Below are 17,336 nucleotides of genomic sequence, written 5' to 3'. Positions count from 1 at the left end.
GGAAATTGTTAAAACCAAGGAAAAAAATTTCACATGTAATTTAAGAGAGAGGTAGCTATCTCTGTTGAAGCTGGAGCTCAGACAGGGTCAGATAACCTGGAGCTCAAATATAGAAGCCTCAAGCGGAGGAAGAGTCTAAAAATAAATTCCAAAGGGCTTAACAATACATATTATATAAAGCCTGGATATGTTAGCTCTTACAAGAAAGTACTGGCTCTCACACTGAAAATCTGGCCGCCAATGAGCAAAACGTCCTTCACCTTAACCTTCCAATCATTTTTCAAACCATGGGGGCAATAATTTTCCCCTATTAATATCCTGAATTCTAGTCAATATATAGGACGTGACATACATACCATTAAAAAGAAGAACAGTGAAACTGAACAGTTATTTATTTTCTACCCTATTTAAGAATTAACATGGTTAATCTGCAGGATCCAAATTCAAAGCCCCTTTCAGTCACCAGGAGCCCTTCCCTAAGCTTCAAAGGCACGATATCAGGCTCTGAGTGAATATTTGCTACAGAATAGTAAGAGACATAGCTGTGTTAGTCTGTACTCCAACAAAAACAAAACAGCATAAATATAGCACTTTAAAGACTAAAACAAATGATTTATTCAGTGGTGAGCTTTCATGGAACAGACCCACTTCATCTGAAATTATTTTGCTACTCTTTAAAGTACTACACTTCTGCTCTTTTATTTCCTACAGAAAATACAAGTGTCTCACAAGTGATCATCAGAACATAACTTTTCAAATATTCAAAGATATTCACTGTCATAAAATCCTCCTCTTCAAGAGGCGCAATAAGAAAAAAAAATTGAGGTTAGTCTCATGGACTAGCCTTTGATTATTTCTGCTCAAAAAGAGATGAACGGAGCAAATGCCTACCCTTTCTCACTTTCCCATCCTGACAGACTTTATTTATGCATTAGTCGACCTTTCTAGCCATTAGGACCATCTTGCTTCAGCAGTTAATTAACACAAGTGCCATAATTTAATACAGTTAATGCTACTTGATGCCCTTTAATGTACCTTCCATTAGTGATATTATTGTAGTATTACCCTGTAAATTAAAATGAGATCAAGACTACGAGAGGCTTTCTTTAATTAAGGCACTGGCACACTACTCTCGTCCATTATGCACCAGAGAAAATCACCCTGATTTAGCGAAGCAGACCATCCATAAGTCAGAATTAGTTTTTGAGGATTATTAGGTTTCTTGAATAATGTGTACGCAATGGGTTTGCTGAAATTACTAACAGCCATGTTTCCTCTTTTTTCATTATCTTAACAAACACAATGAAAGCTGAATAAACAAATGGCAATACGAAAACTGAAGGGTTTATCAAGAGGTTTTCCTCTCTAATGCAATAAATATCAAGCTTATTTCACAACAAAATGCAATGGAATGAGAACACAAATTACATATTTCATGGGGAAATTTCATTGCTTGCATATATTTTGAAGTATTAAAAAGCTGCATATTTAATATGGCAACGCTAAGACAAATATTTTCCGAAGTCATTTATTCCTAAAATTCAATAGAAACAACGTCCACAGAAAATCAGCTTCCTTCAAAAACATGCTGTTAAGAGCATTGGTTATCTTAAGCATACTCAACCTGTGGATGCATATTACAGCGTAAACTACAGTATTAAGAAGAGTCTATTAGCATCATTCATCTACAGCATGCCAAGTTACTCAGCAGCTTCTAGTTGCATGGTTATACTTAGGGAAGAGCCCAGACTAGCTCTTCAATATCCAGAAAAATTTCCAAGCCCAGAATACCAAGGATCTTAGCTACACTTTAGTTTAGTTCTTGGATTGAGATGCTACTGGAGGAAAGTCTACCTGGATTGGGAACACAGGAGTAAGCCCTTCCTAATGCTTGTTCCAGTGGGGGTCCAGAGTTGCCCAGCAAAGCCAGTGGTCAGGCAAGAAACAAGGCAACTGGGAATACTTCTGATTCACAGAAGCTTCAGGGCAGCCTCTGTCAGTGGTCTCCCGTAGAGCACCGCTGATGTTTAAAGCTGTCTTTCCGTGATGGAGAATGGCAGTGGTTCTATAACCAGTTCTTCCTTGGAGTTACCAAAGGTTCGCAGGGTGCTAAGTGAACCCTGCCTGACATGTGCATGTGGATGGATTAAGCCCTAATGCTTTATTTATTAAATTTATTTATTTAGCACACTTTGGGAAGAAAAACAACCCTGCAAGAGGTGGTTTTCTCATCATCAGCAGAGTGATAAAGGCTTTCATGTGAATTTACTCTAGCAGCACATAATAACATAGAAGACAACTTTTGTGTAGCTGCTGTCCGGTTGTTGCAGAGTTTATCCAACAAGCATCACCATCAGATAAGTTCTCTATATAGTCACACTTAATTTTTATAGACAACTTGTTGTGGGATTACTGTAAAATCCTTTAGCTCTGTTTTGTGAGGCTTCTGTTTGTGATTCAGTTGCAATATACTCTTTAAGTTGTTTATGTGGTGAGTCATTGACAGTCTAACTGGAGACAGACTGAGTGCTGAAGTTTTGAGGTCTTCCAATGAGGACCTTTACCTTCTCAAAGTATGGTAGTTTTGAACCCTGGGTTTTGTTTTGGTCTATCTCTACATCAAGTCTATTTGAAAGTGAGGAAATGACAGAAGAAATGATGAAGGAGAACTGAACAATGTCACAATTCTGATAAACTGGTTGACAAAGTAGATACCTAAGTCGCTACTCCAAACTTCCCATCATCCAGAAATCTAATCAGAACACTTATGAATAATATTAAATTCTTAATGCAAACCAACAATTCAATGTATTTGTATTTTTAATCAATAATCCTCTATGTATGTGTAATTTGCATGGCACAGAAATAATTGTAACTATAGCAGATCATGTAGCCTTGCACAGTTCCTCCACATTAAAATATGCTTTCATTGAGAGAATGTACTGATAAATTCAGAGCCATACGAATGGCACTGATTTCCTGCCTTGTATATTTACCTCAATACTAAAAATCTAAGCAAAACCTAATACTAACTTGTATGCATTTAATTCTACTTAGCATTTTGCAACATACATAATTTATTTCTTTGCATGTATGAAAATGCTTAGAGACATGCTATGTCTTCTAAATGAGAGACTAAAAATACCTACTTAAGCAATCCACTAAGCTGCAATAACAAACAGTCAATAGCATGCTATATAATCTCCTTGTCTATTGCATTAATGTCAGTTACCTTTTGCTTACTACAGAATGTGGATGATATTCTTTATACTTCTAGCAAGGTAAGTGGGGTTTTGTCTGTATGCAATCAAATATTACTGATATTGTGTAAGTCCTCAAAAAACTCTAAAAATATTATTTAAAAAGACATTTTATACTCTTTAAAGTGGATATGGATAAGAGGTACCAGGAGAATGAAGTAGGTAACTAAAATAATATATGGAACATATCCTATTTACCTCATCTGATAATACGAGAACAGGGGGACACCTAACATATTTAAAAAATATCACATACAAAAGTGATAAAAAGAAATACTATTTTTTTTTTACACAATAGGAAATAAATTTGTGAAACTTAATACCACAAATTATAATAAACTGAAGATCTTAGAGGGATTCAAAATCAAAGGGAAAAAGGGGGTTTCCAAAAACTACAGTACTATAGTAATGATTAATGTTTTCAGAAGATATTTGTCCTGATTCTTCAGGTAATAAACTCACCACTGTCCTTCTGGGGTTCCTTCATAGGAACATTTTGCATAAATCTGTTATGAGACATTTATATCTGGTACTAGCCATTTCTGGACACAGGATGGTCTCTTTTCTAAAGTAATGTGGCACTAGCTATGTTTCTATCTAAATTAGTCTTGGGTTTTACAAATCGTTGCATTTTTTTTTTTTTACACAATCTTTATTCCATTCTATAATAGTCTAAAGCTGTGATGTTCAATACATTTGCCACTCGTCACATGTGGCAAACAGGACACCACGGTGTAGCAATGCTGGGCTCTGGAGCTCCATGAGGCTCTTGGAGCCTTTAAATGCAGCTCCTCAGACCCACACAAGTGCCCTCCGCCTATTCCACACATGCACCCCACACTGCCCCAAGTGCATGGTGGCAGAGGCAGCTGTGGCGGCTCCTGTGGCTCCGGATGCTGTGAGTCTTGTCTCCTGTTGCTGCACAGCTAAGGACCCCACTATGTTTTCTGCCTCCTGCTGCTGTGTGGCTCCAGCCGGCTCTGGCACAGCCCTGGTGTGGCTCCTGAGGTGACGGCTTTGGTGAGTCACTGTGCACGAGTGTGTGTTTGCGTGTGTGGGCACCTGGCTCTGGGGGTTCCTGGCCCTTGGGGAGAGGGGGCATTTATTTGGAGCAGGTGGGGGCTGAGAGAGCCTGGCTCTGGGGAAGGGGGAGGGCAATTATTTGGAGCAGGGTGTGTATGTGTGGTGAATAAGGATAACAACCATGAGTGTGGTGATCCTAATTACTACTGGAAACGACAGGTCTGAAGCACACGTAAGGGACTCTAGCCTGTGTGGGTCTTCATCCTCTCAAACAGACCTACATCCTGCATAAGGAATGAAATTCATCTCACTGTCCCATCCAAGACACTTCAGACAGTAAGGGCCTGAATTAAAGACCAGTGAATTTAATGACTTAAGTTAAGCCCTTTAATTCCTTAAAGGAATAAGGGTGGCCTGGAAAGCCTTGTGGAGTGTCCTTCACACTGGGATGAATTTCACCATCTGACATAAAAGATTGGACATCCCTTGTGTAGTGAAAGAAGCTGTATTTTGCTCATAAGACGTATGGAGATTTGTCAAAGTTAGTGATTGTAGAACTTTGATGACCTAGTACTGCTGAATTATAAGTGTCTAATACTTTCATAAACTGGTATTCACTGAACTAGATTTCTGGGAAAATATTTCAGGAGAAATTACCGACATTTTGAGAAACAAATAGAAAATGTTGGGCATCCTCTAAGGACAGACATGTTTACCTATTCTTAAAGGCTCATGTTCTCTTACCTTCCATATACCCTTATGTCTGAGATTGCATAAAAGTAGCGTGCCAAGTGTTGCTCATCTACATATATTTCCCCTGTTGCTGGTCTGAGCAATCGTATCCTCAGGTCTGTAATGGTAAAGAAATCTCTCAGCTTCTTGGTTGTGTCAAGCTGGCCATAGAGGGAAGCCATATTATGAAGCCGAGGTCCAGCAAAAAACGCAAATCGATCTTTAATCTCAAAGTGGATGATTTTACTATTTGTCATGTACCCAGTGGAATATTCTTCTGTGCAAATGATTTCTAGGACTGTGTGCTGTGATAAATCTTTCACTGATTTTGGATCCATATGGAAAGCGTCTAAGCAGTCAGTGGCGTAATACTGGTATGGTTGCCATGTTCGCCCATAGTCAAGTGATTTCTCCAGGATCATTTGGTCTGGACGGCCAGATTCAAAGGTGATAACTATGTTATCTGTTAGTTCAATGGTTTTGTTCCAGGATAGGGTGATGTTAACCTGGAGAGGTTTTGGGTAATCTTTCCATGTTGTAGACTGCCAAAATGTGGAGGGGTGTCTTCCTTCAAGATCAAACATCAGTTCAGGTGGGTGTGCCAGTTCACTGGTACTTGCATCACATTCATTATTGCACATGTAGGGATTTCCCTATGAGAGAAGAAAAAAACAGTTTTATTAGCAGCATTATATGAATGACTACAATGCATAGACATTCCTCACTTGCCAAATCAGAATTGCCTATGTTTTATAAGCAAAGCCAAGAAAATACATACGTTTGTACAAAATATTCGTTTTTCTTAACTAGATTTCTCCAGTTTGTTTTATTTACAAAATCTCCACCCTCACCCCACACACATTTGTCGTCTTTGTAATTTATGTGATTTTCTCAATGGGTTTTAGAGAAAGAAAACTATTTATTTATCCTGAATGTGTTGGGCCAGTAATCTAGTCACAAAAGCACAAGAACAATGAACAGATGTCCAATGACTCAGTAACTCTGATTTTTCTTAGAAAGATTCAGCAGTGAAGCAAGGGGAATTTCTTTTTAACACAAGTACATTCCTCAAGAGCACTGTTTATAAAAAAGTCACTTTTAGAAGAAGTGCTTTAAAATCAGCAATATATTCTCTGCGTATGTGATATGAAACAATACCCAATACAGATTTCATGCTTCTTTTTCCCCTGGTCTGAAATCTATCATGCTTAACTGTGTTTCTGTTTAGTAATGTCTTTCCTTAAAATGTTTATACTGGTCACTACAAATCATTAGAAACACAGGCACTTCAGCTCTGGGGCTCAATCCAGACTCCTAACACCCTATTAGCTACAGGCTAGCAAAATACTTCAGGGAAGACTTTTTACCAGACACTGGCTCCAATTTATCAAGACAAGATAATCCACCACTTAATTAGGTGGGAGATGTCAGCAGCTCCAGCTGAAAGGCTGGGGAGGTGCCTGGAGATTTTAACTGCGTGCTGAGTTAAAAAACAATACCAACAACCCAAACACATACACTTACCAATAATGTAGTTTTTATTGCTATTTGTCCTCTCTGGAAAAGTAAAAGTGAATTATTCTGCTCTGGGCCTTCTGATGCATCAACTTGCATACTATAATCTTTGTTCTCCACAGAAAAGCTCCTTCTGCTGGAGCCTTGGGATAACTTGATAAACCCCAGCAAGCTAGTGGCTACTTTAAAGTGTGCTGGATCATGTCTACCTCATCTAGCAGCTTTACTCAGTACATTAATCTTTGGCTACTTAGTCATTCCTTCTTTGTTTCAGGAAACAATTACAGTCCTGCATTTCTTTAGACTTAAATTTCAACAGCTGGGGGTCTAATTCTGTACTGTCAAGGCATACTGGTACCTCTTCCTCACATTAAGAGGAATTCAACTTACATATTGATGGGAGAGTAGACCCTTATTTAAATTGATTTTCCTTTCCTCCCCTTATCATGATAATTCTGTTTCTCTCCATCTGAAGGTCATAAGGATCTGAACTTTTTCCATCTCACCCACTGCACGAGTTGGGTCTCAAATAATGAGTTTCCACCTTGGTCACTGCTACATCCCTGCTGTACTCAAGTTAAATGCAAGAAAAAGGTCTCAAGAACCTCTTCCTAGAGGCAACTTTCTCCTACTTATTCGGAGTAAAGATATTAAGATTGCTGCATCCTAAACTGACAACAATTCACTGAGATTCAAATATCATGCAAGAGAAAAAATGAATTATTTGAAAAATAGAACACTGCTTATTAAATTTATAGACTCTAAATATTCAGCTATAACTGAGAAAATCCGTAGTTCTTTGCTTTCAAGCTCACTATTACTAGTTCTGTGTATTATAGACAAATAGGGTTAGAAGGGATCAAATAAAGCAAGAGGAGGAAAACAACAATGCATTCTAAGCTGGATGGATAAGTCACTATTTTTTTTATTATTTAAACTGAGTTCAAAAACATACCTAGAGATACAAATGCAAAGATCTGTAACTTTACCCAGGCTTTTTTTCAGGAAGCCTACAAATACTGTGGAATCTGTCAGGATTTATAAATTTTAAATGTATGTAAATGTATACTTTGCAGAAGGAAGTTAGAGTTATCACTTGAAATTTACTCAAACAACATGGTCACTGCATAGTCTGTTCACATGCAGCTATCAGTATAGATTGCACTGCAGGCTGCAATCTTCTTTCTGGCAAAAGCTACTTGATCTAGAGTTCAGGAATATCAACACATATAAAACCAAAGCTACTGTGTAGCAAGTTAAGGAGATTTATATTAAGCAGAACAGAAAGATGATCTTGGTCTTCTATAGCACAGGTGGAAAGTGCATATGGGTGGGGGGTCTGTTGTCATTTTTATATTAAAAACTATCCACGGGTCCCTGGATATGGCCAGAGACTGCTTTATGAACCAGAATGGATAAAGGAAAGCTATTTACCTTACAACAATTGGAGCACACAGTAACTGTGCAATTAAACTAACCACATGATTGGGTGGGGAAAGACTGAACTTTGCTTGTTTTCAGATCAGTCTTTGGCCAGGTCAAGAGGCTCTGGAGAATTGTACAATAGCTACTGATGTATTTAGCAGATATAGTCAGATGTAGTCACTCTCTTTCCACTTTGCCAGTACAGTGTATTGGTATTCCCATATCTGTAAATTGCTGGCAGCGTAGACATAGCCTGACTACTGCCAAGCCACCCTAATCCTGTTGGTGAGATCTCTGATTATTGTCTTATTGCTCTCTCCAGGCTTCCATGCACAATGCAAATGAAATATTCCATAATTAATGGGACTCCACGTGTTGACAGTGCTCCTATTCTTCACAAGAGAGATGGCTGCATTTTAATTCCTGTTTATATTGTGCTTTGCAATATATTCAAGCTATTACTGACCTTATCAAATCCACTAGATATTAAATATTGGATCTTTCAGGTTTATTCCAAACAGATATTGATTCTGGCAAGAGTCCAAATGAGAACTTAATTCACTGGGAATGAAATTCATCCTGTGCAGAGGGTCAGCACAAATCCTACGGACCACTTCATACTAATTAAAACCTATTTTCCAGTAAGCTTGGTATGATGGATGGGGTGGATTTCACTCCCTCTAAGCTCTTTCACTGAAAACAGAAAATCATAATCATTGCTGGTAATGTCATCTCTAGATGTTCAAAACTCATGGCCTGAAATTATCATAAGATTGACTTACAATAGACACGTTCTTTTTATTTACCTTTTGAGTCTTTAAGGTGCACCTGGGCCACATTTTCAAGTTTTGCTAAACAACTATCAGGGTTAAAACTTACTCTTTTTTTTAAATGAAGACAGAGAGTTTAGGAGCTTGGACTTTGAAGAAATGCCCAATATCACAGAACTTGGGGTGTGTCTACATGGGCACAAATCTTCGAAATAGCCATGCTAATGGCCATTTTGAAGATTACTAATGAGGCACTGAACTGAATATTCAGCACCTCATTAGCATTAGGACGCATCTGGCCGTGGCGCTTCGAAAGCATGCGGCTTGGCACAGCTACACGGGGGTTCTTTTCGAAAGGAATCCACATCTTTTGAAATCCCCTTATCTTGCTCACTGGTCTGAATAAGGGGATTTCGAAAGGTGTGGGTCCTTTCGAAAAGGACCCCCGTGTAGCCGCACCGAGCCGCATGCTTTCAAAAGCGGCGCTTTCGAAGCACCGTGGCCAGAAGTGTCCTAATGCTAATGAGACGCTGAATATTCAACTCAGCGCCTCATTAGTAATCTTCAAAATGGCCATTAGGCATGGCTATTTTGAAGATTTGTGCCTGTGTAAACACAACCTTGGAGTAAAAGCATGAGAAACAGCTACAATGAAATATCTAAATCAGCGATTCTCAAAATTCATTACACTGTGACCTCCTTTTGACAACAAAAATTGCTAGATGACCCCAGTTCCCTGGGTTACTGAATAGTTAACAAAAGGGCATGGAGTAATGTAGTAATTTTTGTTGTCCGAAGTTACCTTTCTGAACATCGTCTTAAGTTTTATACCTGTTGGTTTTAGGAAGAAGGGGCTTTCAAAATCAGGGGGGTCCTTTCAAAAGGCTCCTGTCTACATGGGCGGCATGCATTCCGAAAGCAGCACTTTCAAATCGCACATGACTGCCATTATGCTAACGAGGTGCTGCATATTCATTAACATCTTCTGAACTGCCTCATTAACAGCATATTTTAGGCTGTGTCTACACATCAGTAGATTATTTTGTGACCAGCATGCAGCATTAAGTAAATCTTAATTTAAATGTTCCATGCAACAGCTCTTCAGCTGGACAAGGTGGAAAATTCTTATAACTTTAAAACACGATTTAAACCATTAAGAACTTTCTCAATAATTAAACAGATATTTTCTCTATAGACTTCTGGGCAATAAGAATACAAGGATGATGACGGTTTTCCCTACATTATCGTTTTCTAAAGAAGTGTATTATTTTACAATACCTCTCAGAGGTTGTTATTAATTAGCACCTGAAAGCGAGTCACACTATGCTGTTATTATTTTGCTTCCTGACACTTCAGGAAAGTCAGGTTGTTACTGAAACATTCTGACACACTGGAAAAGTTTCTGTTTTTAAAGAGCACTGAACTTGTTTCATATTGCAGAAACACTCGATGGGGCTTGCCTCTCTTACAAAATATGATCATGTTCAGACATGGCTAGCTGACACAACGCTGTCCAGGTCTGACTGATCCCAGCAGGTTTTCATCATGATTAGCTGAATACAATTTGTTCTGGTCTACAGCGACTGTTAGTTTTGGCCTATATTGTCAGAGAACTTGCATGTTCACAATGATGTTTGAATACTGCCACATTTTCTGAAGCAGACAAGGCTGAAAAAATGCTTGGCTGCACAGACTATCCACTATAGTTCACAGAAAGGAACACTGGGAGTAGAAATTACAGCTGACATTTTATTTTCATCATTACAAAACTATCATGTCTTGTCACTGGTAATGCTAGGGAGGAACTTGGGAATCAATGGGACAGTGATCTTGAAAGAAGTATTTATGTTGAAGGCCAAGATCTACAGCAACTGAGCAGCTGAACTATCATAGAAACAGTGGTGAAAAACAGTTTTGCAGTTGCTACTCAAGGGTTAAAAACTGATTGCTCCTTCTCAGATAAGGGGCCTCCCTCCTCTCATCAAGAAGATTCTTCTGTGGCATATACACAGGCTTACGACTTGATTGAAGCTGTTGCGTGTTTCAATCTGCTCCCTGTACACACTAACACCTTGTGGACTTTTTTACCCAAGAACAAAGACGGGGGGCTTAACCTTTCTGCAGCGTGAATACTGGAAGCTGTATCACAGATTACATGCTGTAATAGACACCTGGCTAAACCCCTACAGAGGATTATGGCTTGGATTTTCAAACTGGTGAAGGCTGCAGAGGTCAAGCAGGTCAAGATTTTAGGAAAGAGCAAAATAAATTTACAAGAAGCCAGTCACAGAAGCTGATTTTAGTAGTTAACTCAGATATACTAGACACAGAATAAATATATAATGAACCAAGCAAGACAAAGTCAGATCCCACAGAAAAATATTCTATTAAAATAAATAGGGAAATAATAGGTCAGTCATTATTTATTACTTTCCAAAAGGCCATCACAGAAAAAATATATTTAGCACCATGCTGTACCTTTGGCTATTTAACAATTAACAACAAAAACTTCATTTATGCAGCACTTTACATCTTTCAAATGACTATTAACATAGATAATAATTTTTGTTTTAGAGAGCTAGATTATGATACCTTCATTCAGTCTCCATGGTACATTTCTCCATAAATAGTCCAAATGATTTCAGTAGAAATATTCACAAAATGGGGAAGCACTCAGGCTATGTATAGACAAGAGAGATTTGTCAACAGTTTTTGTCGGAAAGTATCTTCTCAAAAACCTTCTGTTAACAGACTGTGCTCAGACCGTAGGGCGGATTGAAAGAGTGACCTGCTCTGTTGACAGAGTGTGGCTAGACTGCCTGGCTGTGCTATCGGTAAAACAGCCAACTGGAAGCACAGCAGACGGGGTTGCCTGCTGTCCCGGAAGCCCTTTCTGTCGACAGAAGACCCCCCCTGGAATGTGCAGACTGGAATTCTGTCGACATATCTCTTTCAACGGTGGCTTTTTTCCTTGTGACAAGTAGGGCATAGTGGTCAACAAATCTGCTGAATTCTGTTGACTTACTGTTGACAGAACGCCTTTGGGAGTCTGTATTGGAGATGAAGCGGGTCTTTGCCCATGAAAGCTTATGCTCCAAAATATCTGTTAGTCTATAGCATGCCACAGGACTTCTTGTTGTTCTTGAGGATACAGACGAACATGGCTACCTCTCTGATACTTGTATCAGAGGGATAAGAGAAGTTACTCACCGTAGTAACGATGGTTCTTTGAGATGTGTTCCCCTGGGTGCTCCACGATAGGTGTCGGGCTCGCCCCGGTGCCGCAGATCGGATCTTTCCAGCAGTTTCTGCCGGATTGCGCATGCCCCGGCACACACCGCTCCCTTGCACGCTCCCAGCCACGTGCGCGATCCGGTCCTCGCCAGTTCCTTGACCAACTGCCTCGGATGCTCCTGAAAAACACTAGACAGAGATCCGAAGTGGGGAGGATGGGCGGGTGGTGGAGCACCCAAGGGGACACATCTCGAAGAACCATCGTTACTACGGTGAGTAACTTCTCTTTCTTCCTCGAGTGTCCCCGTGGGTGCTCCACGATAGGTGACTACCCAGCAGTAACTCAAAAAAGGAGGTGGGTAATTGGGTTATGTGCAGCTTGCCCCCAAAAGGACAGCTGCCGAGAGACGGGTATCCTCTTGGAATACCCTGTGTAGGGCATAATGCTTGGCGAAGGTGTCATAGGATGACCAGGTCGCCGCTCTGCAGATGTCTTTTAGCGCAATGCCCTTGAAAAAGGCTGTTGATGCCGCCACCGCCCTGGTGGAGTGAGCCCTAGGTGGGGCCAGTAAAGGAGTCTTTCCACGTTCGTAGCACATTTTTATACAGGATAAGATGTGCTTCGAGATTCTCTGCGAAGAGAGACCATCTCCTTTTGATCTGGGAGCAAGAGAGACTAGGATTCTATCCGTTTTTCGGAAGGACTTAGTCCTGTCTATATAAAAAGCCAGCGCCCTCCTCACATCGAGGAGGTGTAGGCGCGCTTCTTTGTTGGAGTTATGAGGTTTTGGATAAAACGAGAGTAAGACTATAGGTTCGTTAATATGAAACTCTGAAGAAACTTTCAGAACAAAGGCTGGATGCAGCCGTAAGGTTACCGCCTCCTTCGAAAATACTGTGCAGGGTGGTGTTGCCATAACTGCCGCGAGCTCGCTCACCCTGCGAGCTGACGTGATTGCAAGAAGGAAGGTCATCTTTATCATAAGGAGACGGAGGGAAACTGTGGCTAAGGGTTCAAACGGTGGTCCCGTTAGCGCGTTAAGCACCAGGTCCAAGCTCCACGAAGGTGGAAGCGGTTTCCAAGGGGGGTACAGGTTTACCAGCCCCTTCAGGAACCTGGTAACCTTGGGATGGGCAAACACCATGGGCCCTTCCTCTTCGTGTCAGAAAGCCGATATAGCGGCAAGGTGGACCTTCAACGAGGATAGGGAGAGTCCGCCTCTCTTGAGGTCCAGTAAGTATTCTAATATTACAAGTATAGGCACAGCAAGGGGAGCTAATTGCTTGGTAGAACACCATGCAGTGAATCGAGTCCATTTCTGCTTGTAGGTCTTCCTGGTGGAGATCCTTCTGCTACTTTCTAGGACTTGCTGCACTCCCTCCGTACATGTGCTCTCTAGGGAGCTGAGCAATGGATTAACCATGCTTGCAGTCGCAGGCCTCGGGGGTGTGGGTGCACTATAGACCCCTGGGCTTGCGTGAGCAGGTCCGGCGTCACCAGAAGGGGCATCGGAGGGCAGTCCGACATGCGCAGGAGTAAGGGGAACCATTGCTGTCGATCCCAACTTGGGACAACTAGGATCATGCGGGCTCTCTCTCTCCTGGCTTTCTGCAAGACCTTATGGATGAGCACTATGGGAGGAAATGCGTAGAGCAGGGGGCTCTTCCAGGAGATCGCGAATGCATCCCCCAGGGACCCCTGTCCCAGTCCTGCCCTGGAGCAGTATTGTGGGCACTTCTTGTTGTGATGAGTGGCAAACAGGTCTATCTGGGGAAACCCCCATGCATGAAAAATTGGTCGTAGCAGATCGGAACGGATCTGCCACTCGTGTGTGAGTGCGAAGTGCCCGCTCAACTGGTCTGCCTGCACGTTGTGAGCGCCTGGTAAATATGAGGCTTTCAAAGTTATATTGTTGGTGACGCACCAGTTCCACAGGCGGACTGCTTCCGCACATAAGGCATGGGACCGAGCTCCTCATTGTCGATTTATATAAAACATGGTGGAGGTATTGTCTGTATTGATCCCGACTACTTTGCCTTGTATATGGTCTCGAAAGTGTTCGCAGGCGTTGAACACTGCTCTGAGCTCCAGTATATTAACGAGCAGCGACTGTTCCGTAGGGGACCACAGTCCCTGCGTCACCTTTTTGCCCATGTGTGCTCCCGACCCTATGTGGGAGGCGTCGGTGGTGAGAAAGATAGATATTTGTGATTGATGAAAGGGTACCCCTGTTAGCATGTTCTTGGGGTTAACCCACCATTGCAGGGATCTGTGCACCTGTGCTGTGGGCGACACCACCCTGCGGATGGTGTGTGCTGCCGGTTTGTAGACGCTCGCCAGCCAGTGCTGCATGCTGCGCATATGCAATCTGGCGTTCTGTACTACGAACGTTGCTGCTGCCATATGGCCTAGCAGCTGTAAGCACGTTAGAACCGGCACCGTGGGCCTGAAGGTGATGACTTGTACGAGGGAACCAATGGCGCGAAAGCGGGCATCTGGTAGATAAACCCTTGATGTGATGGAGTTTATGCATACCCCTATGAACTCTATGTGCTGTGTGGGGTCGATCTTTGACTTCGCCAGGTTGATGACCAGGCCCAGCGAAGAGAACGTGCCTGCTGTAACGCGTATCATGCGTAGTACCTCTTCCTTCGAGGCCCCTTTCAGTAGGCAGTCGTCCAGATATGGGAATATAAACACCCCGTCTGTGCAGGTAGGCCGACACCACTGCCAGGGTCTTGGTAAATACTCTGGGGGCCGAGGAGAGGCCGAACGGCAGAATCTTGTATTGGAAATGTTCTTTGCCGACCATAAACCGGAGAAAACGTCTGTGAGGCGGGTGGATTGTTATATGGAAATACGCATCTTGTAAGTCGAGGGCTGCGAACCAATCTCCATCGTCCAGTGCCGTGAGTATAGAGGCGACTGCGATCATCCGAAAGCGTTGTTTGCGCAAGTACTGATTGAGGCCTCGAAGATCTAGGATGGGCCTCCAGCCTCCTGTTTTTTTCTCTGTAAGGAAGTATCTTGAATAGAACCCTTTCCCTTGGAGTTGCTCCGGCACTCTTTCCACTGCCCCTATAAGCATAAGATGGTCCACCTCCTGCTTGAGTCTCGCTTCGTGGGAGGCGTCCTTTAGATGGGGCCTGGGTGGAGGTCGTGGCGGTGGCAGCGACTGGAAGGGGATTGCGTAACCCGTGGCTATGATCTCCAGTACCCATTTGTCTGTGGTGATCTTTTGCCACTGGGCGTAGAATGGTCGGAGGCGATGATGGAACATTAGCTTTGGATGACATTGCGCAATGGTTGTGATAGTGGAGCCCTCGATCTGTCCGTCAAACTTGTTGCCTTTGGCCCTGCCCCGAGGATGCACGGCTCTGTTGGGAACGTCGCCTGGGAGTTCTGTACTGTTGGTGCTGTTGATGCCACCCTTGCTCGTAGCCCCTTTGGTAGTGAGCACGCTGGGGTTGATATGGGTATCGTCTTTGCTGAGGGTAATACTTTTTCTTCCTGTATGGAAGGGTATAAATCCCCAAGGTTCTGAGAGTAGCCCTTGAGTCCTTACTGGAATGAAGGACTGAATCAGTTGATTCAGCAAACAACTTCTGTGTGTCAAAGGGGAGATCAACGATCTTCGCCTGCAGATCCCTTGGGATACCTGATGTCTGAAGCCAGGATTCCCTGCGCATGACCACTGCTGTAGCCGTTGAGCGTGCCTCCGTATCTGCTACGTCCAGGGCGATCTGAACTCCTGTCCTTGAGGCTGCATAGCCTTCCTGCACGACGGCCTTCAGCACTGGCTTCTTATCCTCTGGAAGCGAGTCCATGAGGGAAGTCAGCCTGGAGAAATTGTCAAAGTTATGGTTCGCTAGGTGTGCTGCATAATTTGCCATTCTCAACAGTAGGGTAGAGGAGGAGTAGACCTTTCTGCCGAATAACTCTAGCTTCTTGGCATCTTTGTCCGTTCCCCCTGTCTTGTACTGAGAAGTTTTCGACCTCTGTTGAGACGACTCCACCACCAGAGAATTTGGTTGTGGGTGACTGAACAGGAACTCCATGCCCTTCGCCGGGCCGAAGTATTTCTTATCCTCTCTCTTGTTTATAGGCGGAACGGATGCAGGGGTCTGCCATATCGTGGTAGTGGACTCCATAATTGCTTCGTCGAGCGGAATAGCTATTTTGGAAGAGGCCGGAGGTCTCAGGTTTTTGAGGAGCTTATGGTACTTCTCCTGCACCTCTGCTATTTGGATGCCTTGCGTAAAGGCCACACTTTTAAACAGCTCTTGGAACTGTTTGAGATCGTCCGGGGGGTGGACGTCCCCTGGGGCCGTAGCCTCGTCGGGGGAGGATAGAGAGGAACCACTAGGGTAAGCCTCTCTGGATCCCTCTGGGTCCTGTTGATGGTGATACATCTTCTCGCTGGAGGCTTGCGGGGGGAAATCTCAGGGTTCCAGAATCAACTCCCCCTGAGATATTTGCGTTTTTGTCCCCATCCGCGATTGCCCTCGGGGATACTGAACCATCTGAGGGGACCTGTCCCTGGGGGTATGCCTATGGTGTCTATGCCCCGCATGATAGGGGCGACCATGGCAACACGGGCACGGTTCCTGGGATGGAGACCTGGACCACTCTCGAGGCGCATACCCTCGGCGTCTGGGGGAGCGAGATCGTCTGGATGATTGAGACAATGGTGAGACTGATTTGTGATAGTACTCCAGGGGGTCAAATCCCAGAAAAGGTGAGGGTGGCCCGAGCCATGGTGACACTGGCTGGATGAACGGGGAGGGAGGCTCAGGGTAGACCCCTGCCTCCTTGTTGGAGTTCGCAGCATAAGGGGAGGGCTTAGAGAGAGCAGCCCTGCAGCCCCGTCTGGAGAAGGGCTGCGGTGCTGGGTTTTCTCTGCTGCCTTTCCCCTCCCCTGTGGGGCTGACTCCGCCCCTTTCCACGCCGGGGCTCTTGGCCTCGCTGTCAGCGCCACGCTCGGCACGCTTCGCTGCGGTGCCGCGCAGGTGGTCTCCACCGGCGCCTGCAGGCCACGTGCCTGCGAGCTCTGCACCGTCGGCGCCCCGGGGGTCTGTGCCGCTGGCTGCGGTGCCACCGGTTCTGGCGCTTGCCTGGCCGCCGCTCTGCCCGCGGTGCAGGCTGGCTGTTTGATTATCAGAGGCTCAGCCTCTGCCACATGCGCTTCCGTGCCGCCGCCGCTCGTCTGTGATTGCGGCTGGGGGCTATGTGCTGCACCCGTCCCGCTCGCTGTGGCTGCCGGCAGGGATCGGGTTGGCGAGAGCTTCCTCCGTTTTTGCACTGATGGGGTGAGGGAAGCTGCCTTCCTTTTATGGGCCCCTGCGGGTCCCTCTTGTTGGGGCCACTCCGGCACGT

The 17,336-nt window shown here is 43.8% G+C and overlaps 1 protein-coding gene across 8 annotated transcripts in view; it reads right to left on the bottom strand.

Moving 5' to 3' along the window:
- The window catches only part of NTNG1 (netrin G1), a 253,571-nt gene that overhangs the window by 126,943 nt on the left and 109,292 nt on the right, over positions 1-17,336 (bottom strand). For all 8 annotated transcript variants that reach the window (XR_012646598.1, XM_075003111.1, XM_075003112.1 and 5 more), the window contains exon 3: positions 5,028-5,668. Coding sequence is in view for 7 of the 8 variants with exons in the window: in XM_075003111.1 (XP_074859212.1) it covers positions 5,028-5,668 (641 nt within the window). In the remaining variant the exon portion in view is untranslated. The remainder of the gene's footprint in view (positions 1-5,027; positions 5,669-17,336) is intronic.

The sequence above is a fragment of the Carettochelys insculpta genome, chromosome 9, assembly GCF_033958435.1.
Source record: "Carettochelys insculpta isolate YL-2023 chromosome 9, ASM3395843v1, whole genome shotgun sequence".
Lineage (NCBI taxonomy): Eukaryota > Metazoa > Chordata > Testudines > Carettochelyidae > Carettochelys > Carettochelys insculpta.
The sequence above is the reverse complement of the archived record's forward strand: the minus strand, read 5'-3'. Positions and strand labels throughout refer to the sequence as shown.